The 24,092-nt window shown below is 56.7% G+C and overlaps 1 protein-coding gene across 2 annotated transcripts in view; it reads left to right on the top strand.

Annotated features, from left to right (window-relative positions):
- Nucleotides 1–15,845: 15,845 nt before the first annotated feature.
- The window catches only part of SORCS2 (sortilin related VPS10 domain containing receptor 2), a gene marked incomplete at its 5' end in the record, with an annotated part of 364,973 nt that continues 356,726 nt past the window's right edge, over nt 15,846–24,092 (top strand). For both annotated transcript variants that reach the window (XM_081130912.1, XM_081130911.1), the window contains one exon: nt 15,846–16,226. In XM_081130912.1, the coding sequence (XP_080987038.1) occupies nt 15,846–16,226 (381 nt within the window). The remainder of the gene's footprint in view (nt 16,227–24,092) is intronic.

Below are 24,092 nucleotides of genomic sequence, written 5' to 3'. Positions count from 1 at the left end.
AACATCCAACTCCTGCCCTGGCCGGTGTGGTTCAGTGGTTAGAGTGCTGGCCTGCACCCCACGGGTCTTGGGTTTGATTCCCGGTCAAGGGCAGGTACCTTGGTTGCAGGTTTGACCCCCGGCCCCTGTCGGGACATGTGTGGGAGGCAACCAATCAATGTGTCTCTCTCACATCAGTGTTTGTGTCTCTCTCCCTCCCTCCTGCCTTTCCACTCTCTCTAAAAATCGATGGAAAAAATATCCTTGAGTGAGAATTAACAAAAAACAAAGGAAAACAAACACCCAACTCCTCCGTGCCTGAGAACCTGTGTTTTTATTTAGTAGGGTCACATCAGTGGAACATCTCCCATCCGTCCTGTCCTCTGTGACCACTGTCCCCCTTGCTCAGGGCGTAGGACGGTGTTTTCCTAAGTATCATACATGTTCTGCCGGGTACACAGGACACTGGGCCCAGGATGACAGCTTCAGGGGCACAAGGGACTGTTTGGGTGACGGAAATGCTCCCTCTCCGGACTGTGGTGGTGTTTACGTGACTGCCTGTGTTTTTGAAAACTCAGAGAACTGTATACTCAACAGGGTGCGTTCAACTGTCTATGTGTTAAACCTCAGCTAAAAATGTTTCCCATAGCCCTGGCCAAGTGGCTCGGTTGGCCGGAGCGTCGTTTCGTACATCAAAAGGTTTCGGGTTCGATTCCCGGTCAGGGCACGTACCTAGGTTGCAGGTTTGATCCCTGGTTAGGGCACGTGTGGGAGGCAACCAATTGATGTTTCTCTCTCGCAGTGATGTTTCTTTTCCCCTTCCTGTCTCTAAAAATCAATAAACATATCCTCGAGTAAGGATAAGAAAATATTTTCCCATAAAAGCCTTTGCACGTATTTATTAGAGTGACTTCTAGGTAATATTTTTGTTGTTGATATTATGCATGGTATCTTTTTAAAATGACATTTTCTGTTTGTTGTTGGTGTAAAGAAATATAATAGATTTTTTTCTACGTAGAACTTAAGTCCAAAAACATTTTTGAATCCTCTTAGTACTTCTAATAACTTGATTCTTGGTCTCTTTTGGGTTTTCTATGTAGTTATGTTGTTGGTGAATAATGAGAGTTAATACTTTCTTATACTTTCATTTCTTTTTCTTGCCTTATCGCACTAGCTAGGATCTCTAGTACAATGTGAAAGAGAAGCAGTGAGAAGGGACTTGTCTTAATTCTTATTAGAAGGAATGCTTCTGAAGTTTTCACCAGGAAGGGGTACATTTGTTGTAGGTTTTTGGCAGATACACTTTTTCAAGTTAAGGAAATGCTTTTCCATTTCCAGTTTGATAAGATGTTTTGTTTGCTTTAAATCATCTTTCTGAGTTTTACTTTTAAAAATTCAGCACTATTGAGATGCTCATGTTCTTTATAATCCGATAGCACTCGAATCACTCTTATGAATTTCTAAGGTGAAGTCATCCTTGCATTCCCAGGATCAGCCCATCTTGGTCATGAGATATTTACATTCTACTTTGACCTTTACTTTGTATAAACGGCTGGATTCTACTTGCGGGTGTTTCGTTGAGGATTTTTCATCGTTCACGAGTGAGATAAGCTGCTCCCTCGTGCGGCCCATCTCTGGGTTTGACCTTCGTGTTTTCCAGCCACACAGAGTGCGGATGTCTGGATCAAGTGGTGATGATTCAGGCATGGAGCTCTCTTTATGAGGAGCTATTGATCCTTATACCTCCTCTTAAATCGTGGGACTCTTCAAATTTTCAATTTTTTTCTCAGTAGGTTAAACTATTATAGTTATTTTTAGGAATGTGTCTATTTCATTTTAAATTTAAAGCATTTGTTGTGAAGATTCTCATCATATTTTTATTAGCATTTTAATCTGTAGTATATCTATATATAGTCTTGTCCCCCAAATTCATACATTGAAACCCCAACCCCCCAGCGGGACTGTATTTAGAGACAGTCCTTTAGGGAGGTGACTAAGGTCAAATGAGACCATGAGGTGGATCCCTGACCCTTTACGGCTAGTTAGTGGCCTTATAGAAGAGACACCAGAGCTCGATCTCTCTCGGCCACGTGAGGTCCTGCGAGGAGAGGTCTCAGATGAGGGAGGGAGAAAAGCGAGGGGCTGTCCGCTGTGCCCATTACTAACCCTGTGCCCGGAGCAGCCTGGCCTGGCATCGTGTTCTCCCCAGGGTGGCCTCATGTGCCCATTCGCTGTGCTGGCTGAGGGTAACTTATCCCGGGTTGGAAGCTACCAGAGACTTTGGGGTGGGGGGAGGGGAGAGGGCCTGGCCCCTGGGAAGGGGAGGCCTGACTTAGCCAGTGCTGGTGATTTTACCCGGGCACTGAAGACGAGCTGAGCACCTGTCCCCAGGGATTCTGTTGGGAGTCATCGTGGGCAGGTTTCGCCTCTCCAAATGGTCCTGGAAATTCCTGCCTGAGAAGTGATGGGAAAGCAGGATTGGAGCCCAGAGTCTTCCCAAGAGCAGTTCCCTGGGACTGGCCGGTGGGAACAGGTCCTCACGGTTTCAGGAGGGGGGGCATCCACTTGCTAAGTGGGCCAGAAGCAACCTTCATGATTCTGCTGTCAACATGCCCCGGCGGCGGCTGTCCGACCCGCTCCCCCAGGGCCTCATCTGTAAGTCATGAGACACAGACGCGTTTAAATCGCCCCGAGGTTCCAACGCATCCGGGCAGCTCGCGGGGCCAGCACCCGGGTCGCCAACGAGCAGAGCCGAGAGCGTGGGCTCCGGGCTGGGGAACCGGCCGTGTCTTGCTGCCTGGAGCCAGGCCAGGCCCGCGCGGCTCCCCGGCGCTCCCCTCTCATCTCACCCCCGGGACGAGGCTCCGACGCTGGGCAGCTGCCCTCCTCCCTCACAGACACACGTAAGGGGGCAGGGCTCGGGGGGCCTGGCCTGGGTTCCCATCCCAGCCGCTGTGGGACCTTGGACAAGTCACACGACCCTCACCTGTCACCTGGGGGTGGGACCCCTGGACGGCCCCTCTCGGGTGGTTAGGAGGCGATGCTGGGTAAAGCTGACACACTGGGCACCCGGAGGGCGCCCGGAGCGGCCGGGCCTACAGTGAGGCCTGAGTCCAGCCCACACGGTCCCCCACCTCTTTACGGTGTCGTTTGTACGACTGTGAAATGACAATGGAAATTCTGTCTGTCTCCTCGGAGGTGTCACAAGGACCAGATGCAATCCCTGTGCCTCCAAGTGCCAGGGGAGGCTCTTCCCAGGGAGCCGGCGGCTGTTCCCCACCCTCAGACCCCCACTGCCTCCCCGCCCCGCCCAGCCGGTGACCCCCGGGGACATGCTGGCCCTGGGCTGGGCTCTGACGTCCTGTTGGGCTCCGCCAGCGGGAGGCGGCAGAGGAGCTGGGCCTGGAGGGGCGAGGCCAGGGTGCTTCTTCCTTCACCTCCCACCTGCTCGGGCTTCACCTGGAGGGGCCGCGGCTCCGGCCCAGCGCCCGGCCCTTGGCTGCGGATTTCACTGTTTCCACTGACAGCCCCCCTTTGCCCCTTCCGGCCTAAGAGCGGTGACGTCACCCACTACTGACCCTGGAGAGCGGCCCTTCCCTGTGGGGTCTTCGGATCCAGCCCGTGCCCTTGCCAAGCCCTCACTGGCCCCCGACACTGCCCTCCCGCTGCGGCCCCCATGCAGCCCCTCGCTCCTCTCTTCCGAATGCCAGGGCACGAGAACCGCCTGGTGCCCGGCTCAGCTCGGAGCTGCCTGGCATATGCCCCCTGAATCACAGTCACCAGTTTCAAAGGGCCCTTGGACTAAAGCCTTTTAAACGTGCAGGGTCATAGGATTATTCGTACATCACTGATCCAGGTGTGCTCAGGTGGCTGCCAGCGTGAGCTCCCCGGCTTTCAGGGGCCTCATTTGTATTTTGCAATGAAAACAAATGCCCGTTCATGTCCTGGCTCATGTGTTTTCTTAATCTGTGTTTCTGTGTCACCAAATTGAAGGAGGAGGGTGGGGCAGAGGCTTCTTTCGGGTAAGAAACCCAAGGGAAGGGCACCGAGTCCAGGTTTGGCGTCCGGGGTGTTGTGGTGGGGTGGCCGCTCCTAGTGGTGGCTGGGGGCTGCCACCCGGAGAGACAGGTACCAGCTGGTCACAGAATTCCCCCGCCAGGCCATCCGCTGAGCAGTCAGCAGAGGGCGCTTTCTGAAGGGCAATAGAGGGGTGGCCCTCTCTGTCTCAATACCCTGCAGTGGCTCCCTGTGGCCTGTAGAACAGGATGCGAAGCCACTCAGAGCTCTGCCCCAGCTGGGCTCTCGGGGTCCCTGCCCCCTGCACTGCCGCCCCCCCTCCTGAGCTACTCATGGCTTCCTAAGTCCATTAGCCGGCTCCGCCCCTGGGCCTTTGCTCGCACTGAGCACCCAGCCCTGGATGCCGTCACTTGCAGTTAAAATAATATCGGCATAGAGAATAGTGTCAAGCGAGAACGTAAGGCAAAGCGGGCTCCTTTGTGAGCAGGGAGGGTTCTGGTTTGGGGACCCGAGCTCCAGAGCGAGGGACCACGCCCGGCTCTTTCTGGCTGTGGCCCACCCCCTTCTGGCCGCTGACCCAGCCACCTTCAGGGTGGTCCAGACACTGGGTGAGACCCTCTGGCATTGGAGTCAGATGGACGTGGGGTCCAGTCCCAGCTCTGCCACTTGCTAGCGAGGAGGCCCGGGCAGGCTCCTCAGGAGCCTGTCTCTTCCCCTGTGAAATGGTGTGATGATGTTTGTCACACGAGACCGAAGGAGGTGGCCGACGTAAAGCGCTGGCACATGGGCGGGCCCGTCAGACTCACTCCAGAACCGGCACTGGCTGTGCCGTCAGGGCAGGTGCTCGGGGGAGCAGCTGGGCTTCCGCACCTGACGTGGGGCAGGTGTGCAGTGGGGACTTGTTTTGCAAAATCATGGTAGTTGGGTCCTGGACCCGGAGGCTGGTGTGTGAGCTAATGACAAGCCACCTGGCATGGATTTCTGGCTCCTCAAACCCTCCCGGACTTGGGGGTGGTCTGTTTCCACCTGTTCCCAGAGCCCGTGAAGGGCTGAGCTTGGCAGTGGTGGCCAGGGAGCCCCATGCTGAAACCAGGCCTACAAGCAGCAGTTGAGCCTGCTCGGTGCTGGATGCTGGGCCATGGAAGGATCTCTCAGGCTCAGCCCTGGACAGCTAGAGGACCCGGGAGGAAGCTGACGTGTACACAGTGACAGCGAGGAGGGGCGGGGCCTGCAGGGGCTGTGGGAGGATGGGGAAGACAGGATTCCCACCCTCCTGAACTGTGGGTAATCAGGGCAGGCTTCCTGGAGGAGGTGATGTTGAATGAGCCTTAGTTTAAACAGGTGGGTAGGAAGGAATGAGCCAGGGCAGTGCAGAGGGGAATGGGCTCAGAGGAATCCCCTGAAAACCAGGGCAGGATGTGGGGACTGTGGGAACCATGAGTAAGGTTTGAGGCCGGGCAACCCCTTCCCTTTACCCCACAGGAATTTTGACTTCTGGGTGGGCAAACCAGAGAGAGGGAAATGCGTGGGTGGAGACCAGCAGCCTCACCTGCAGACCTCTCTGCACCAGACAGAGCAAGGGCCCCAAACTTGAACTTCAGAGACAAGTGAGTGTCTTAGCTTGGGCTGAGTGGCAAACACTGCAGGCCGAGGGGCTTGAACCACAGGCACATATTTCTCACAGTTCTGGAGGCCGGAGGTCCAGGACCAGGTGCTGGCAGGTTCGGTGTCAGGCGAGCCTCTCCTCCTGGCTCTGGAGGGTGGCCGTCTCCCGGTCCTCAGGGTCCTCAGGGTCCTCAGGGCAGAGACAGGGAGCTCCAGTGTCACTTCCTCCCGTCAGGGCACCGTCCCACCCTGGGGCTGCTCCCAGGGCCTCGTGGGCCTCCTGGCTCCCATAGGCCCCGCTCCAAATACCATCCCACTGGGAGGTAGGGCTTCGGCCTGTGAATTTGGGGGACATAACAGTTCATAGCAGAAGGGAGATCTGGCTTCTAGCTGGTGGGTCTCCAGGTCTCATGAAATCTGCTTTCTCTTGTATCTGGAGTTTGCTGATTTTACCCAATGGGGTTGCTGCTGTGAACATGCGCCCTCAGCCCCTCCCCCTGCCTGCCACCCCGGGGCGCTCTCTCTCCAGCACCCCAAGGCTCTCTAGCACCCGACGAGGACCTGTGCTTTGGAGATGATAAAATGCTTGCTAAATATGCATTATTGTTATTTTTATTACAGGCAGCAGAGCCCGGCCCTGCTCAAAAGAGCTAATTTAGTCAGATCAGGCCTAAGTGCTGCTTGAGCTGAGAACACGGACTCCTTTGTGATGTTTTATTTTGGGTACAAATCAAGAGAACTACTTTTAAAATAGTTTTAGTATAAATGCATTTCCATTGTACGTCACTCTTAGCGCTCTAACCTGAGCGCCTCTGCGTGCGGTGGAGCCGGACCCGCCCCGCCACCCTGCGGGCCTCAATTCCAGGCAGACCTGTGCCCTCTGCAGTGTGCCCAGCAGGGAGAACCAGCCCTCCCGCCCGGCGCCAGAGGTCCCACGGCAGACCCGACCCTATGTGGAGCTGGGACTCACGCTGTGGCCTCACGTGGGGGCTCCATGAAAGCGTTAATATCGAATTTAATTCCACTGTGGTCAGAAATCCTACCTTACGTGACTTCACTGTTTTCACATTTATCGAGGCTCATTTTTTGGCCCAGCACACGGTCCATCTTGGAGGACTGTCCGTGAGTGCTCGGAACGAACGTGCACCCTGAAGTCGCTGCGTCCGTCAGATCGTTCTGGTCAAGGGTGGATTCGAGTCTTCTATACAGACCATCGCTGATTTAAAAAAATCTAGTTCTATTAATTATTGAGAGTGGGGTTGTTACTGGTGGGGTGACGAGACCTCGGCTCTTGTCTTCTTGAAGGAAAGATTCAGTCAAGAGACAAAGTGCAGCAAAACAAGAGTTTATTGGCCGCAGCGAAAGTGCTCTCAGATGGGACATTTATTGAAGCTGGGGACAGTGGAACAAGGAAGGTCCCAGCACAGAAGCAGCAACGGAGAGCCTCCTCGGGGGGCTGCTCTGGCTCCCTGGGGACACGCTGGGGAGGGAAGGTCACCCCGGGTGAGGGCCTTGCTCTCCCAGCTTTCCCCATGGTGGGCACCCGGGGCTTTCCCGTTGGTGACCTTCTCACCCGGCGCATCCCCCTGGCTCTGCTCAAGTCTGTCCAACTGGCTGCCGCAGGATGTTGGCATTTCCAGCTATTATCGTTGAATTGCCTGTTGGGCCTTTCAGTCTTACTAGGTTTTGTGTCGTGTCTGTTGCGGCTCTGTTGTAACGGGCGTGTGCACTTATAATTTTTATATCTTCCCGATAGTCTCTCCTTTATCCTACAAAATGTCCTTCTTTGACTTTAGTAATATTTCTTGCCTTAGAGTTTATTTTGTTTGATATTAAAATAATCACCTCTCTTATGGTTGTTTTTATGGTATATCTTTGTTCTATTCTTTCACTTCCAACCATTCTTTTCCTTTCTTTTTACTTTTTTTTTTTAACGTCTCTTGCACATAGTATATGTGTATTTGTATCTTGCTTATGTATCCAGTCTGGCAATGTCGGCCTTTTGACTGGGGTGTTTAGACTATTCACGTTTAATGTCCTTTATGTTACATTGTATTACATGGGCCATTTTGCTGTTTTCTCTGTTTCTCCTGTGGGTTTTTGTTGTTGCTGTCTGGTTCCTCTCTTCTCCTTTCTTTTGTGTTAAATAGTTTTAATGTCCCATTTTAATTCCTTTTAAAAAACATATTTTGAATGATTTTCTTAGTGGTTGCTCTAGGGACTAAAAAATACATTTTAATTTGTCCCAATCTATTTGGGATTGATACTCGCTTACTTTCCATCAAATGTGGAAACTTTGTTGCAATATAGTTTCTTTCCTTCCTCCTCTTTGTGCTATGATTGTCACATTCATAGTACATCTTTTTTGTTATAAACCCAACAATGCAAGTTATAATTACTGCTTATGTCTTTGAGAGAATTTATATAGAGTATTTTATTTTATTTTTTAAATATGTCCTTATTGATTTCAGAGAGAGGAAAAGAGAGGGAGAGAGAGAGAGAAACATCAATGATGAGAGTTATTGATCAGCTGCCTCCTGCATGCCCCCTACTGGGGATCGAGCCCAAAACCCCGGCATCTGCCCTGACGGGAATCAAACCAAGATCTCCTGGATCCTAGGTCCATGCTCAATCGCTGAGCCACGCCTGCCAGGCTAGAGTATTTTATATTAATTCTCTTATTTACCATTTCTGGTGCTTTTTATTTCTTCTTGTGGAAGAAATGAACTCTATCAATCTTTATCTGGGAATATCTTTCACCTTTATTTTTTTCAGAGGATAGTTTTGCTGGATATAAAATTTTTGGCTCACAGATCTTTCCCGTTTGGCACTTTGAATATGTCATTCTACTGCCTTCTGTCCTCTTATTTTTCTGACGAAAAGCCATCTGTCAATCACTTTTTCCTCAAGACATGAGGAGAGTTGGCTTTCCCTTCTTTCATAATTTTCTCTTTGTTTCTCAGCATGTTGATTATGATGTGTCTACGTGTATATCTCTTTGTACTTCACTTACTTAGGGTTTGTTGAGTTTCCTGGATGCTTAAAGTTTTCCATCAGTTCTGGAAACTTTTTGGCCACCGTTCCGCAAGTACTTTTGCAGCCCCTTTCTCTCTCCCCTCCCCTCTGGGACTCACATTACCATAGGTTGTTGTGCTTGACCTTGTGCTTGACCTTGTCTCTGAGGCTCTGTGCATGTGTCTTTTCCCCCACTCTGTTCTTCACATTGGATAATTTTCATTACTCTGTCTTCAAGCTCACCGATTCTTCTGCTGTGCCAAATCTGCCACTGATCCTCTCCAGTGAATTTCCTCATTAGTGCATTCTTCAGCTCCAGATTTTCCATTTAATTCTTTTTTTAAAATCCTCATCTGAGGATATTTTTTCCATTGATTTTTTTTTTTTTTTTTTTTTTTTAGAGAGAGTGAAAGGGCGGGAGGGAGGGAGGGACAGAGAGAAAGAGAAAGGAAGAAACACTGATGTGAGAGAGACACATCGACTGGCTGCCTCCTGCACACGCCCTGACTGGGGCCGGGGATCAAGCCTGAAATGTACCCTTGGCTAGAATTGAACCTGGGGCCCTTCAGTCCACAGGCCGGTGCTCTAACCACTGAGCAAAAACAGTCAGGGCCCTTTAATTCTTTGATTATATTTATAACAGTTACTTTGAAGTCTTTCACTACCAAGTCCAGCCTCTGGAGGCCTCTACAGACTGCTCCTCTTCACCCCCTCCCCCAGTATGGACCATATTTCCCTGTTTCTTTGCATTTCTCATAATTTTTTTTGTTGAAAATTGGACATTTTAGGTTACATGTTGTATATACATTGATTCCCTCAGAAGGTTGTTGCCATTTTTTGCTCACTCATTTGTTTGTTTGTTGAGTAACCTGCCTGGGCTAAGTAAGGGAAATCCGTCTTCCTTGCTTGGTGCAGCTGCTGGTGCTGTGTTTTGTGTTTTTTTTTTTAATTTCTAATTTTCATTTTTTTTATTTTTTAAATATATCTTTATTGATTTCAGAGAGAGGACAGGAGGGGAGAGAGAGAGATTGATCAAGCCCACAGCATGGGCATGTGCCCTGACCGGGAATCAAACCCCGATCGCCTGGATCCTAGGTTGATACTCAATTGCTGAGCCATGCCCGGCCGGGCTAATTTTCATTTTTTAAAAAAAATATATCTTTATTGATCTCAGAGAGAGGTAAGGAGAGAGAGAGAGATAGAAACATCAATGATGAGAGAGTCATTGATCAGCTGCCTCCTGCAGGCCCCCAACTGGGGATTGAGCCTGCAACCTGGGCATGTGCCCTGACCGGGAATTGAATCCCAATCGTCTGGATCCTAGGTCGATGCTCAACCGCTGAACCACGCCCAGCTGGACTAATTTTCATTTTTAAGCCTGGCTTTTGTGCCCCTGTGCCTGCCTCGCTTAGAGGTCAGCCAGCGTTAGATCCGAGGTTATTCTTAAATACCTGGAGCCAGCAAGCCTTCTATCCTCTGTCAAAGACCTGTATGTGGGTAGAGGAGCACATTCAGCATTTAGGCGTTTTCAACTCTGCCTGGCTCTTACATTTCACTAGCTCTCATGTTTTCTATGTGTATACATAAGGCCCTAGGGTCAGCTGGGACTCTTTGGCCGGCTTGGGCCCTTTCCAGAGGCACATGGCCCTTCTACACAACCTCCAAGATGACCGTTTTCCCCAACAGTGCTGCTGGGCACGGGCGTTGTCCACTGCTCCCAATTGTATGATTGCCCTTCACCGTGGCATTGCAGCCGCCGGCCCCATGGCCTGCCCCACGCTGCAGGATCTCCGAGTCTCTCCCACTGGGAGGGGGCTGTGGGAGCCGCCCCCAGGCTGGAATGCTGCACTCCCACTGTTGCTGCATGAAGCTCAGCGGTGTTCAAGCATAAACACTTCTCAGATTGTTGCATGCTCTTGGATGATTTCCAGAATATGGAAATGCTTGTTTCTGTCAATTTGTGCAGTTTCATAATTGATTTTTGGAGAGAGGGTTTGCCAGCCTCTCCACTTGGCTGTCAGTGGAAGTTCTGCCTCCCTGAAGTGCATTTCCAACTGGAGATGCTGTGGGCAGAGTTCAGGCTCCTCGGGAGGGTGGAGGTGGGGAAAGCGGTGGATATGAGGCTGTGAAGGCTGACCGTGGATGAGACCCCCCTCAGAAGAGGAGGAATACTTCAGCATCCACGGGGAAGGGATTTTCCCATGTTCTCAAAGCTCCATCAGTGGAGCGTGGACACTGGAACCCGGCTCTCCTGACTCCCAGTCCAGTGCTCTTTGCCTTCCACTGAGTTGCTGTTCACTTCAGCAGTTGTAGTTTGGCAGTCTGGTTCCTAGGGGGTTTCCATCCATTCTCCCATTTCCGCCCCCATCCACCCCCCCCCATCCATCCATCTACTCAATACTTGTTAAGTGCCTACCGTGTGCCCAGAACTGTGCTGGGCTCTGGGGCTAAGTGGGAAAAGTGGCCCAGTCAGAGTCATGACCCTTGTAGTCTCAGAGCGAGGACACGGGCCTCAGGAGAGGGCCTCGCAGCATCCAGCCCGAGCTCCCCTGTTGGTCTGGAGGCAGGCGGTCGCCCTTCCCAGGGAAAGCAGGAAGCTTTCATGAACCTCCAAGCTGAAATCCCTAATGCCACGTTTTCACCCCAAATTTTATTGGTGAGAAAATTTAAGTGTGCAAAGCATTTACATAAAAGTCAGTTTCCCATTCAGCCATTTGGTAGCCAAAAATTTTGATTTCTGAAATGAATCTTAAAGGCAGGAGGACCGTGAGTTCCCTTTTGAGATGTTTATTGAAACGGAAGGCTTCGAATACCTCTCCTCCGGGCAGATCCGTCGTCGCAGGGCCCTGGCCTTGCAGAGAGGGGTGGGGAGCCTCGCGGTCCCGAAACGCTTGCCAACCGCTCTGGCTGCCTGTGCGACGCCAAGGAACCATATGGAAACGGAGAAATCAGGAAAAATCTGGATGCCTTTCCTACACGACAACAACTAATCAGATATTTGAAAACAAGAGGTTTGGACTCGATCTTGAGTCTTCCTCTGGGAATCCCTCGCCACCTCCTCAGAGGGCTGTGGGGCGGTGCCCGCGTCGTCTCCTGCTTCCTTCTGCGTATTTTCCCCGAGTGACCGCACGCGCAGGTCAAACCCACCTCTCCGTCTCAAGCCCTGCCGCTCCCGGGTCAACAGCTTCACAGGCTGGCGGGGTGACAGCGAGAGCAGGGCCGGCCAAGCGTCCTGTGCTCCGCACTCGCAGGCCTCCCTCGCGGTCGGTCCGCAGGGCGAACCCAGGCCCTGGCCCCGGGATGTGGGCAGCGGCCTGACTCCCGGGTGCGACCCCCGTGGCACATCCTGCGTGATTCTCTGCTCTCGCCTCCTGCCGCAGTGACCTTGGCGGCCTGGCCTGCAGCAGACTGTGGCTGAGCGGAACACGCCTGCCCTGGGTTTGGGGCGGCTCCTTACTGCGCCCAGCCTCGCCTGACCACTGCCTCCCGGAGGCCCAGGCACCTCGGGGGCAGCATGTCCCTGAGCTGAGCAGATGCCGTCTCTTTCACATTTGTCCCCTAACTAGGGAGGAGGCCTCATTGTTCCCCTAGATAATTCCGTCAATTTGACTCTCTTTTCCTTCCTCCCTCCCTCCCTGATTTCAGGGAGAGGAAGGGAAAGGGAGAGACATAGAAACATCAGCGATGAGAGTCAGTGATCAGCTGCCTCCTGCAGGCCCCCAACTGGAGATGGAGCCCGGAACCCGGGCATGTGCCCTGACCGGGAATCCAACCGGTAACCTCTTGGTTCATAGGTCAATGCGCCACCACTGAGCCACACAGGCTGGGCGACTCCCTCTTTTTCTCACCTTGCACAATCAGAAGTTCCGGGGACCCACCTCGCTCTCCTCTGCACCCCTCCCCGCTGCTCCTGTCCATGTCTGCTTCGCTCACCTGGACCCACACCACGGCCCCCAGCTGGTCTCCCCGCCTCCCTGCCAAGCTCCGGATGTCAGGTGCGGCCAGATTAACTCTCCGAAGCACAACCCTGACCGCGTTGTTCCTTCTCTTGAAAACCCACAGGCTTCTGCTCGACCTCAGAAGGGACAAGCCTGTAGCCTAGGGCCTCAGGGTCACCGTCTGTCCTGCGCGTCGGGCCCTTTGCCACTCCTTGGGACGGGCACCTCGCCCCCCTGTCCAGGGTCTGAGCCGCACGCTGTTCCGCCTCCACCGGGTCCTGACTCACCCTTCAAGAGCCGCTCGAGCGCTTTTCCTGCTGCCGGTGGCCCCGCAGAATAAATTCTGCGCACATTTCCATAGTCGCCCGCGCTCCCTGGGGCGTCCACGCTATCCGCGGCGAGGACCACTGGGCCGGAAAGTTGGGAGGGAAACTGAATTAGAGCCAAACAGATTTTAAATTGCAGAACTTAAATACCATGTGGCCCTTCCCAACTCCCAGACACCCTTCCGAGGGAGCCCCCTGGGGCCCGTGCTCTGTGGAAGTTCCAGTGCAGTCCGCCCTCTTGTTTCTCAGATGGGGAAACTGAGGCCCGAGCACACAGCTGGGGAGCTGCCCTGCCAGGCGGGAGCTGGGAGAGCAGGACTGTGGGAATGCGGGGTCTGGGGGTAGGAGGGTGGAAAGGGCGCCACCTGGGGGCCAGAAAGCAGGGCTGGAGTCTCGCCTCAGACAGCCTGGCAGGGGACTTTGTTTTTTTGTTTTTTTTTAAAAATATTTCTTTATTGATTTCAGAGAGAGGGAAGGAGAGGGAGAGAGAGAGATAGAAACATCAATGATGAGAGAGTCATTCCCGGGCATGTGCCCTGACCAGGAATCGAACCCCAATCGCCTGAATCCTAGGTCCATGCTCATCCGCTGAGCCACGCCCGGCCGGGCTGGCAGGGGACTTTGGACACTCATCTCTCAGAGTCTGTTTCCTCAGCTGTAAAATGGGGACAATCCTACCTACCTGGCAGCGTGGTTGTGAGAATTAACTACGATTAACCTGCATTCTCACTCCTTCAAGAGAAGAGGCCCCACCTCCTTCCAGGGCACACCCAGCCCCCAGGAAAGTGCCCAGCGCGTAGTCGGCACTCAGTAATTTGTCACTGTCAAGTTTTCTTGAGGACAGTACTTCGGCGTCTTCCTTTATTAAAACAGATCAAAACAAAACACTGGGAGGAGACCTCAGCGACCTCAGTGAGGAGATGGAGCAGGCCCGCGGTGGGTGTGTCTGCGCCCGGACAGTGTGGGCTCTCAGACTGCAGAGCAGTCCGTGTCCATGTCCCCCGGGCCCCCCACCCCCCGCCAGCAGTGGTGGGCATGAGCCTCTCCCTAGCTCCCCACTCTGCCCGCGCCCCTGCCCTCTGCTCCCAGTGCTGGACCAGGTGCTCCCGCAGCGGCTGCTGGCCCCTCTCCTGAGCGGGAGATTGAGAACCTGCCGCCTGGGAATCCACACCTTTGCACCGCTGAGGGGCGAGGGTGCATTCCAAGGGAGGGGGCCCTCAGAAACTAGCCAAACCTCAAACCTCCCTCACCCCACCCGCCCCACCCCCACCACAGCCTGGGCACAGGGCAAGCCCTGGTGACTGTTACTGGGCATGGCTTCTGTTGAGAGGGAGTTGGGGGGATGAACAAGCAGAAGACGGGGGCCCCAGTGCACCAGGTGTTTGTGGGCCAGAGGGAACCCCACTCTCTCTTTCCCAAATGCCCCAGGCTGTGCTCTCTGCCCCGTTAGGCTCTCTCGCGCTCTCTCTGGAGCAGAGACCCAGCTGGGGCCCGGTGTGTGTGGGGGGATGCGGACCCTGAGGGTTTTAATACTCTAATGCTCTGGGGGGAATTTGGCAGCAGGGTGGCCCCGGCCTGGCAGAAGACTTGAAGCTCTGGCTCCTGTCTTTTTCTCTGAGGCCAACAGGGGCACACGGTGGGTGCCTGGTGGAGTTATACTGAGATCTGTCTGAGCAGCCGTGACCTTGGGGGGGACCCTGCACTCTTCACCTTGGCCTGCCAGCTCTGTCCTGGTGAGACCTTGCTCCCCACCCTCTCCCCCTGAACACTCCCTCTACCCAGGGGTCTGTCTAGGCTCAGGGGTTGCCCCTTGGTGGCATAAAGCCAGGGTCTGCAAGTCCTGAAGCCTGAGCCACAGGAGTGGCTCCGCTGGGGACGGCCTCAGGGCCTTTGCAGAGCCCGGCGGCCGCCTAGAAGTTCCCCTCCCGGATCTTCAGGGCGCTGGTTCTGTCTCCACCAGCAGCTGGGAGGGGAACTGCGCCCCCACCCCACCCCACCCCGCCCCACCCCGCCCACCGTGTCCTAGTGCGGGCTCCCTGGAGTTGTTTTAGCCAAAGGCGTGTCCACTTGGGTGCTGTCTGTCTCCCTCACCCCATGGTCAGCCCCAGGGCCTGGCAACTGGCTGGGGTCCCGCCTGTATCCCGGTGCCGGGGCCCCCCCCCCCCCCCGCGGTGCCCAGCGGGGGCTCGGTGACCGCGGGAAGGAAGAGGGGGAGGGGAGGCGGGAGGGAAGCACCCCCGGGGAGGGGGGTAAGGACGGACCCCCGGGGAGGGGGAGGGGAGGACCCCGGGGAGGGGGGAGGGGGGAGGGGAGGACCCCGGGGAGGGGGGAGGGAAGGACCCCCGGATTGGGGGAGGGTAGGACCCCTGGTTGGGGGAGGGGAGGACCCCGGGGAGGGGGAGGGAAGGTCCCCCGGTTGGGGGAAGGAGGGACCCCGGGTTGGGGGAGGGTAGGACCCCCTGGTTGGGGAAGGGTAGGGACCCCGGGGAGGGGGAGGGTAGGACCCCCGGTTGGGGGAAGGAGGGACCCCGGGTTGGGGGAGGGTAGGACCCCCTGGTTGGGGGAAGGAGGGACCCCGGGGAGAGGGAGGGTAGGACCCCCTGGTTGGGGGAAGGAGGGACCCCGGGGAGGGGGAGGGTAGGACCCCCTGGTTGGGGGAGGGTCGGACCCCCGGGGAGAGGAGAGGGACGGACCCCCGGGGGGGCTCGGGGCCCCGCGGGTGGGGTGGCGCCCGGGACCTGGGCCTGGAGCTGCGGGCGCGCCCTCGGGCGGCGGGCCGGGCGGCCGGCAGGGGGCGGTGCGCCCTCGGCGCCGGCGGAGCGGCGAGTCCCCTCCTCCTCCTCCCGCGCCCGCCTCCCCTCGCCGCCGCTCCTCCCGCGTCCCGCTCGCGCCCCGCGCCCCGCGCCCTCCGCCTCTCGCGGCCGCGGTCCCCTCGCCGGCGCCCCGCCGCCGCCCCTCAGCGACCATGGCGCCCCGGGGGCCCCCGCGCACCCCGAAGGGCCCCGGCCCCGCCGCCCGAGCCCCGAGCCCCGAAGCGCCGCCGCCGCGCTCGCGGCCGCTCCTGCTGCTGCTGCTGCTGCTGCCGCCGGCCGCCTGCGGGGCTGCGGGGCGCGCCCCCGCCCCCGGCCCCCCGGGCCCCGCGCCCGCCCCCGGCCCCCCGCGCCCCGCGCCCGCCCCCGGCCCGGATGGAGCCCCCGCCGCGGGCCGGGGGCGCGGGGCGCGGGCGGCGCCCGTGGCCGGAGCGGCGTCGCAGGCGCAGGTCTCGCTGGTCAGCTCGTCGTTCGTGCTCAAGGGAGACGCGGCGCACAACCAGGCGATGGTGCACTGGACGGGCCAGAACAGCAGCGTAAGTGACCCGCGCCGTCCCCGCGGCGCCCCCTCCCCGGACCGCCCGGCGCCCACCCGGCGTCGCGGGCGACTTGGGGACGCGAGTCACCCCGTAGCCCCCCCGCTGGCCTCTGGCCATCGGTTACTCGAGGAGAGGTCCCCAGATATGCGAGCGCCCCGGGCCACCTCGGGGACGTTGCCCCAGATTTCTGGGACCCGGAGCCACCTCGGGGGCGCCCCTAATGGACTCCAGATCCCGGGCTACGGGGGTTGGGACCTCACCAACCTCTGGGCGCCCCCGGGCCGTTTAGGATTCTCCCCCAACTCGGCCTTGCGCCCCCGTCGCCTTCAGACTGCACCCTGTCCGGACGCTCAGGGGCGCGTCTGGGATTTTTGGGTCTAGGACCCTCCGCACCCCCGTCTGCTCGGCACTGCTCGCGGCGCCCCCGCGGGCTCCGGACTTACCCGGTCAGCTTCGCATCGATTCTGGGGCCCCCCTCTCCCCGAGAACCCCCCTGTGACCCGCCGCTACCTTGGGGTTCCATCAGGGATGCACCTGGACGCCTGGGCATCTGAGTACCCGCAGCCTGGGCATCACCCCCGCCCTGTGCCGCCCCTCCGCTGCCCCTCCGCTGCCCCTGCCACTTTGGCCTCTCAACATCTGGAAGTTCAGCAGGACACCCCCTTCCCCGCAGGGCCACCTCTGTTAGGGTCCCCCGCACCTCCTTCCACCAGGTGGCCCCTGCCCCTCCTGGGTCCTGCTCCACCCTCTGCTGTTGTGTCTCAGGGCTTGGGGACACTCTCATATCCTCCCTGGGGGCGCCTTCTGTCCTGCCTCTCCCCCGCTTCCTGCAAAAGGTGACTGATGGTCAGGCTGGGTCCCCTCCAGGCCCCCCTCCTGGGTCATTACGTTTGGCGAGAAGGGGTGGTGCAGGGAGATGGCAGCTGTGTGTGCGTGTGGGGGGGCTGGTTGTAGGGGGAGGAGAGGGGACAATCTCTGCTCACTCCCTTCCATCGCTGTTCATGGGGTCTCCCCAATTGCTGTCTCCTAACTCCATTCTTGACCACTGCTCCCCAAAGTTCTGAGGAGGCAGCACAGGGCCGGGAACCCTGTGTGCTTTGGGAGTGGAAGGGTGGGACACCCACCTGGGTGCTTTCCTCGCCAGGGAAGGGGTGAACCCCCGGGCTGGGTGGCACTTTCACCCCGTTCTCTGTCCAGCCCTCTGGGCTCCTCGTTGGTGAGGGTTCTGCTGGAGGAGGGAGAGGTGGGTGGATGAGCATGTTGGGTGGGGGCTGCACCTGATGGGCTAGATTGTCCCAGAGCCGGGCTCTTCCACCCCCCCCTCGCCCCCAGCTGGCTGGGCTGCCTGCACAGACACCAAGTCTCTGGGGTTTGGCCATTTCTGACATTTTCTAGCCAGACTAGAAACCCTGGGAAGGGGAGGGGGTGCAAAGCTGGCTTCCTGGGTCCGCTGGCCAGCGGGGGGCAACCTGGGTGCTGAGGGGGTGCTTCATGGAGGGGAGCAGGTGCCCCCTCCCTACGAGAGCCCAAAGGGAACCTCTCCACCAGCATCTTGAGAGAGGCGGCAGACCCCAGACGTGCAGCTGGGTTCAGCCCCTCACTACACCCCAGTACTGGAGACCAAACCATGTCCCATGTGGTAAGCTGTAATTTATGGGGTGAAAGGTAACCGAAGCCAGTAACTCAGAGGAACAGATTGATGCGAAGAGCCATCCAGGGGAGCCAGGTCCCTAACCAAGCCCAGCCCCGCCTGCCTGCCGAGGTGGTTGGTCCAGCAGCTTACTGGAGTCTCTTTGTTGTTTTAGCTTCATGAATGGGGAGAGAGAGACACTGAGGGGTGCAGACCAGCCCCCCAGGTGGGACCAGTGCCTCAGGACTCACTGGTACCTAGCCCACCCTCCCCCATTCTGAGTACAGAGCCTGAGGGCCAGGTGGCTTCCGCGGAGAGAGTGAGGAGGGGGCTTGGACCAGAGGGGCTGGGATACTGGAGTGGGGGGAGCCTGTCCAAGGAGCCCACCTGGCTTTGCTCCCTGGGGCAGTGGCTGGGTTAGGTCGCTGAGTGGGCTGTATCCTGGCTGCTCGCAGGTGAATGCTGGGAGAGGGGGACGTGGGAGTGGGGGTGCTGGTTTTTCTTTGTTGGGGGGTAGGAAGTCCAGAACCGGAGGTGGATCTCTCCTCTGGCCACCGGGAAACGGCAGGGCGGGGGTGACGCGTGGATGACGCGTGGAGAGCAGGGCATCGCCCGGCTCTTAGCGGACACCTAGCAGGTGGAAGCCCCGAGTCCCTCAGTGCCGTCAGCAGTCTCAGCGTCTGCGGTGAAGGAAGGCAGACGGCGAGGGAATGCTGAGCCACTGCACACCTTCCATACTCCCCTCCTCTGGAAGGGGACGTCCAGGGGGACAGGAGTTTCCCCTGAAAAGCAGACTGTCCTGTGGCTGGGGGAGACGTGATGCTGTAGGAGTCTCACCTGGCCTGGGCAAAACTCAGAACAGGAGTGAGAGCTGGAACCCGGAGCACAGTAAAACCATTTTCCTACGTCATTTCTCAGCATTGTTTTCCTGGCCCACAAAGAGTCTCAGAGGTGCCCTGTGCCCTCCAGTTCTCAGCTGGCAGCCATGGGGCCAAAGATTGTAGCCAGGACTCTGCACTTTGTGAAAGCACCGTGTCCAAAAGCCACAACCAGGATGAAACTAACTTGAGGGCAATTTGCTGAGCAGGGCCTTCTAAAAATTTTATCTAACCCAATTTGCCCAGGTACTGAGACCTGGGAAAGTGCGCTCTGTGGATGGGGTCCCCATGAGCTGAGATCGTGTTTGCATTACCGTGTCCAGTGTTCTTCATAATTAAAAAACACACACATTTGACGAGAGGAATAGACTTTTTAAAATGGTATTTTAGAGCATCCGCCAGAAGGAACCACAGGGCTCGAGCTGGTTGGGAGAGAGGCCCGTGGCTGCAGCGCTGGGAACATCTGTGCGTCCCCTCCACCAGCTGGGTTTCCTCCCTGCCGTGGAGATGTGGAAGGGGACTTGCTTGGAAGCAAACACTGCCTTTCTGCCTGACGTTTAGCTGTAGAAACAGAGTGTTATGTGTGAAATTAATGTTTCCTTGGAGCCAGCCGGCATTACCCTTGAATCCAGAATGGCTCTGTGGAGGCACAGGGCTGTCTCCTGAACTACCCTCGGAGGCAGAGGCGGGATTGGAGGGTGGACGCGGAGCGCTGGTCTCCACCTCTGGGGTCATGGCCTCAAGCTACCGCGGTGGGACTGTGCTGTGCCCTGTCCCGATTGTACCGTTTCTGGGAAACTGTGTGCTTTCTGCTTATTTTAAGTACAGCTCACCCCCAGCCCTCCCCTCACGGCACTTGGACTTGAACTTTGCAGGACTTGGGTGTCAGAGTCTTGCTACCATGCGGCCAGGCCCAGTTTGTTCAGTGTTCGTCAGCAGGTCAGCCCCTCCGCTCCCCTCTCCCCTCGTCAGCATCTGCTCTGTGTGGTGTCTCAGGGCTGGGGGTGTCAGAGGAGTTGTGTGCAGAGATAATTCTGAGCTGATTCTCTGAGTTCCCTGCTCCAGGGTCTTGGGAGCCCAGAGAGGCAGAACTCCAGTCCGGAGCTTCTGAAGGTGTGAATTAGTACGTGACACCTGCCAGATGTCAAGCCCTCCAGGGCCCAGGGCGGTGGTGCGGGTGGTGGTTATTGACGCCTAACTAAGTGTCAGAGCCAGCTGGCCTGGGCGTGGGCGCTCAGGCCCGGAGAGATTAGGAGTCCATCTGCCTGGGATCCCCTAGCTGGAAAGGATCAGGGTTGTGGAAGTGAGACCTCCGGATGTAGGCTCAGAGAGCAGCCGTGATGGCCTGGGCCAGGGCCCCGGAGGGGGCGGAGGGAGAGAAGAAAGGGTTTGGGAGGTCTGCAGGTGAGGACAGACCCTGCTCTGCAGGCTTGTCCTTTCTTTCCGGGAGCGGCACTGGCTTCCTGCCCCCCCCCCCCCCCCCGCACGCTCATGATGAAGCTGGTGTGTAGCTTTGCATCTGACGGCTGTGGCTTCGTGAAGACAGCTCTGTTCCACTCATGGAGGTGATCTTGGTGGCTCCAGGGCGTGAGGTCTTGCATTGCACTGGAGTCTGCTGCACTTTCTCTGTGATCATGTGAATTCCAGGCACCACAGCGCCAGCCTCCCAGCATTTTGGGGTGGAGAGAGAGGCTGGACCCAGGAGGCTGCGCCGTGGTTGGTCAGTATGGATGTGGTGGGCCTCTGCCCAGATGCTTCTGTGTCACGGCAACCTTCACCAAGGGTCACCAGCGGCCACCGAGAAAGAGACAGAGGCAGACAGAGGTCAAGTGATGTAGTGACCAGTGCTGAGTACCTGTCACATTTGCTGTCAGAAGCCGATGGACTGTGCAGACCCATCGGGGACCCTGGGCCTGGTGGCTGGGTTAGGATGAGAGAGCAAGGGACACCTGTGTTGTGGGACAGGTGACTGTACATGGAGACGCGAGCTGGGTGGATGAGTCTAGGAGAGTCTTGGCGTGCAAACTGGCAGTGCCGTACTTAGGAGGACACCTGCCGGGTGACCCAGGGTCTTCTGCATTCTCCCTGTGCCCGGAGGGACCACATGAAGTTTAAGAGCCCTGGTGAGAAGAGGCCTGAGGTTAACCCTCAAACCAGCTGCTTGTGCAGGGTCTGTTAGTTGCTCCCCAGTGATGAGCAAAATCAGTTATAGCCCCTGTCCTGGTGAGACGTTTGGTCTGGACAGGAACTCATCATAGACTACCCTGGTGGCCTGCGGAGCTGCACTGGGGAAGTCAGGGAGGACTTCCTGGAGGAGGTGATGATCCATGGCTCTGAAGGACAAGTAGAGTCGGCATCACCTGGGCTGAGCCGGAGGTTGGGATGCTAAGAGGGTGAAGGCCGAGGGAGAGGGGGAACCTGTAGCACTCTGGGCAGAGAAAGGACACGGCTGTCGTTCAGGAGGCCTGGCTCGAAGGCGCGAAGACAGCCCCGTTAATAAAGCTCCTGACCACATTGCACAAATCTCCTTTTACTTTAATAAAGTGGCTATTTAATTTGTGGTTGCATGAGGTTCCTGAGAGTATTTTAAAGAGGTCATAAATTAACAGCATTCTTCTGCGCGCCCCTTCAGATTAGCTTGCAGCCCAGCGCTCGCGCGGGCCTGCTACAGAACGGCCGTTAGTTTTAATTTTTGCTTTATTGTAATTTGCCGGAGGCAGGCTGCGGCTCCGGGGCTGACGTCAGGGCAGGCGGAGCTGGCGTTAGGAGGGAGCTGGGACGTGCCGCCTGTCCCTGTGCCTTTCCGGTCTGGGGAGCTGGGGGGGAGCTTGTAAATTGCCTTCTGTTTGGGGGCCTCCTTGTTTTGGTCTCTTCTTTCCGAGAGCGAGTTATTTAAAGATTCTTACAAGTGGCCCGTTTAGCCCGCCCTCCCCCCCCAGTCCTGGGGGCCGCGTGGGTGCTTCACGGGGCGCGGAGGGGCGCTGGAGACCGGAGCAGCCGTCCCTGCCACCTTCCCCAGGTGTGGGAGCCCGGGGAGCAGGGACCCTGGCTCTGCCCTGGGGACAGCAGGGCCTCCGTCTGAAGCGTTCGGGGGAGGCCAAGGCGGGCGGGTGGCCTGTTCCGCCTGCTTTGGCTGCGGGAACCCTCGGAAAGCCGCCTCCTGGGCGTTAACCGTTCACCAGGCAGGCCCCCCGGGTGCGGGACTGCTGCCTGCAGGCTGGCACCATGGCTCTTCCCTGTCCTAGTGGCTGGTGGGGACAGCAGCCTCTCCATCGCAGGTCCCTCCAGGTGCAGCCCCAACCTGCTGGGCACCTGGGCTTGTGAACCGCAGACTTACACGTGGTCTCATCGCATGGTGACCGGCGAGTGACGGATAGACTGACAGCAGGAGCGTCCTCTGTGCATCCCCTCCGCGATCGGGACACTTCACGGAGCACAGGCCACACTCATCATCTGTATCCCGACTGAGCTCCGTTTGCCGTTTTAAAAATTTAATGGGGGTGCTTGAACATGAGCTCTCACCGGAGAGCTGAAAAATAATTTTTAAACTCCGATGCTCTTTTGATATAGAGAAGTCCTCTCTATTTTGCATTTCTGTAGAAGTCAGCGACTGTATTTGCACAGAAAATTACAATCATTTAATTAGTTTCTTCTCACACCAGCCTGGAGATCTTAAAGTAACAGCACCCCCCCCCATCCTTAGTAATTTTCTTGCAAAAGGCAGATAATTTCTTGCAACACGGAGCTCGCCTGACTCTGACAGGGCCCATCTCCCGCTCGGCGCCTCTGCCGATGCTCAGAGATAAACTAAGTTCGAATTAAAGTAATAAAAGAGCCAGGCCGAGTGCGGCCGCTTCTATTCAGATCAGTTTTAATTCTGAGAGGGATTTTTATGAGGCGTCTGGGCCGTGCACATCCCTGAAGTGTCAGGAGTAGAGATACCATCTCCCAGGCCTCCTGGGGGGGGGGTGGCATTTGCCAGGGTCACCTGGGTGCCTCTGCCTCTGACGTCACTTTCTCTTACAATAACAATTTCTCAGTGTTTACACCGTGCTCCTGATTCTACGAATCATGTTGATAAACACCGTGCTGCTTACGTGCCCATCCCTGCGCCAAGCGCGTCACTCGGGGTGCCTCCATCAGTCCTGGAAACTGTCCCGCAGAAGAAATGCGATTATCTTCACAGATAAGGAAAGGAGGGCTCATGAGTCCAGGGGACGTGCCCCCGTCTCGCGGCTGATGAGCGTCAGAGCTGTGGTGTGAATTCCTTCCCTCTTGAGCCAAGTGCTTTTTCTTGGAACGCGAGAAATATTTTTCTTTTTTTCTTTATTATTATTATCATTAATACTTTTATCCACACCAGAGGGTATTTTTTCCATTGCTTTTCAGAGAGAGTGGAGGGGAGGTGGGGAGAGAGGAACATCGACGTGAGAGACGCAGCGATTGGCTGCCTCCTGCACGCGCCACGACCAGGGCCGGGATCGAGCCTGCAACCCAGGTACATGCCTTGACCGGAACTGAATCCGGGGCCCTTCAGTCCTCCGGCCGATGCGCTAACCGCTGAGCCAAACCTGCTGGGGCATTATTATTTTTTTAATTGTGGGAAAATACAAATAACGCGAATTTCCTTTGTTAGGTGCCCAGGTCAGCGGCCTTGGGCACATTCACACTGCTGTACAGCCGTCACCTCCATCACCTCCAGATCTTTCCCATCTTCCTAAACCCACGCTCTGTCCCCATTAAACACGAACTCCCTGTCCCCCTTGCCCAGCCCCTGGCACCCACCATCTACTTTCTGTCCTTACGAAGTTGACTCCTCCAGGGACCTCAGGTCAGTGGAATCGGTGTCTGGCTTATCTCACTGAGCGCAATGCCCTCAGGGTGCGTTCGTATGGTGGCGTGTGTCAGAATGTCCTTCCTGGCGGCCCAGGTGTTTATCCATCCCTCTGTCCACGGATGTGTGGCTGTTCCCACCCCCGGCTGCTGTGAGTGAGGCCATGTGAGCCTAGGCGTACACGTACCTGTTCAAGCCCCGGCTTTCAGTTCTTTTGGCTGTTTCCCTGGCAGCAGGATTGCTAGGTCCTGCGGTGATTCTTTGTTCATTTTTTTTTTTTTAAATATATGTCTTTATTGATTTCAGAGAGAGGAAGGGAGAGGGATAGAGAGATAGAAACATCAATGATGAGAGAGTCATTGACCGGCTGCCTCCTGCACGCCCCCGACTGGGGATGGAGCCCACAACCCGGGCATGTGCCCTGACCGGGAATCGAACCCCGATCGCCTGGATCCCAGGTCGACGCTCAACCGCTGAGCCACGCCCGGCCGGGCCTTCTTTGTTCATTTTTTGATTGAGCC

This window comes from Miniopterus schreibersii, assembly GCF_964146895.1.
Source record: "Miniopterus schreibersii genome assembly, chromosome: 1".
In the NCBI taxonomy this organism is placed as follows: Eukaryota; Metazoa; Chordata; class Mammalia; order Chiroptera; family Miniopteridae; genus Miniopterus; species Miniopterus schreibersii.
Note: the sequence above shows the minus strand (reverse complement) of the source record. Positions and strands in the feature narration are given on the sequence as shown.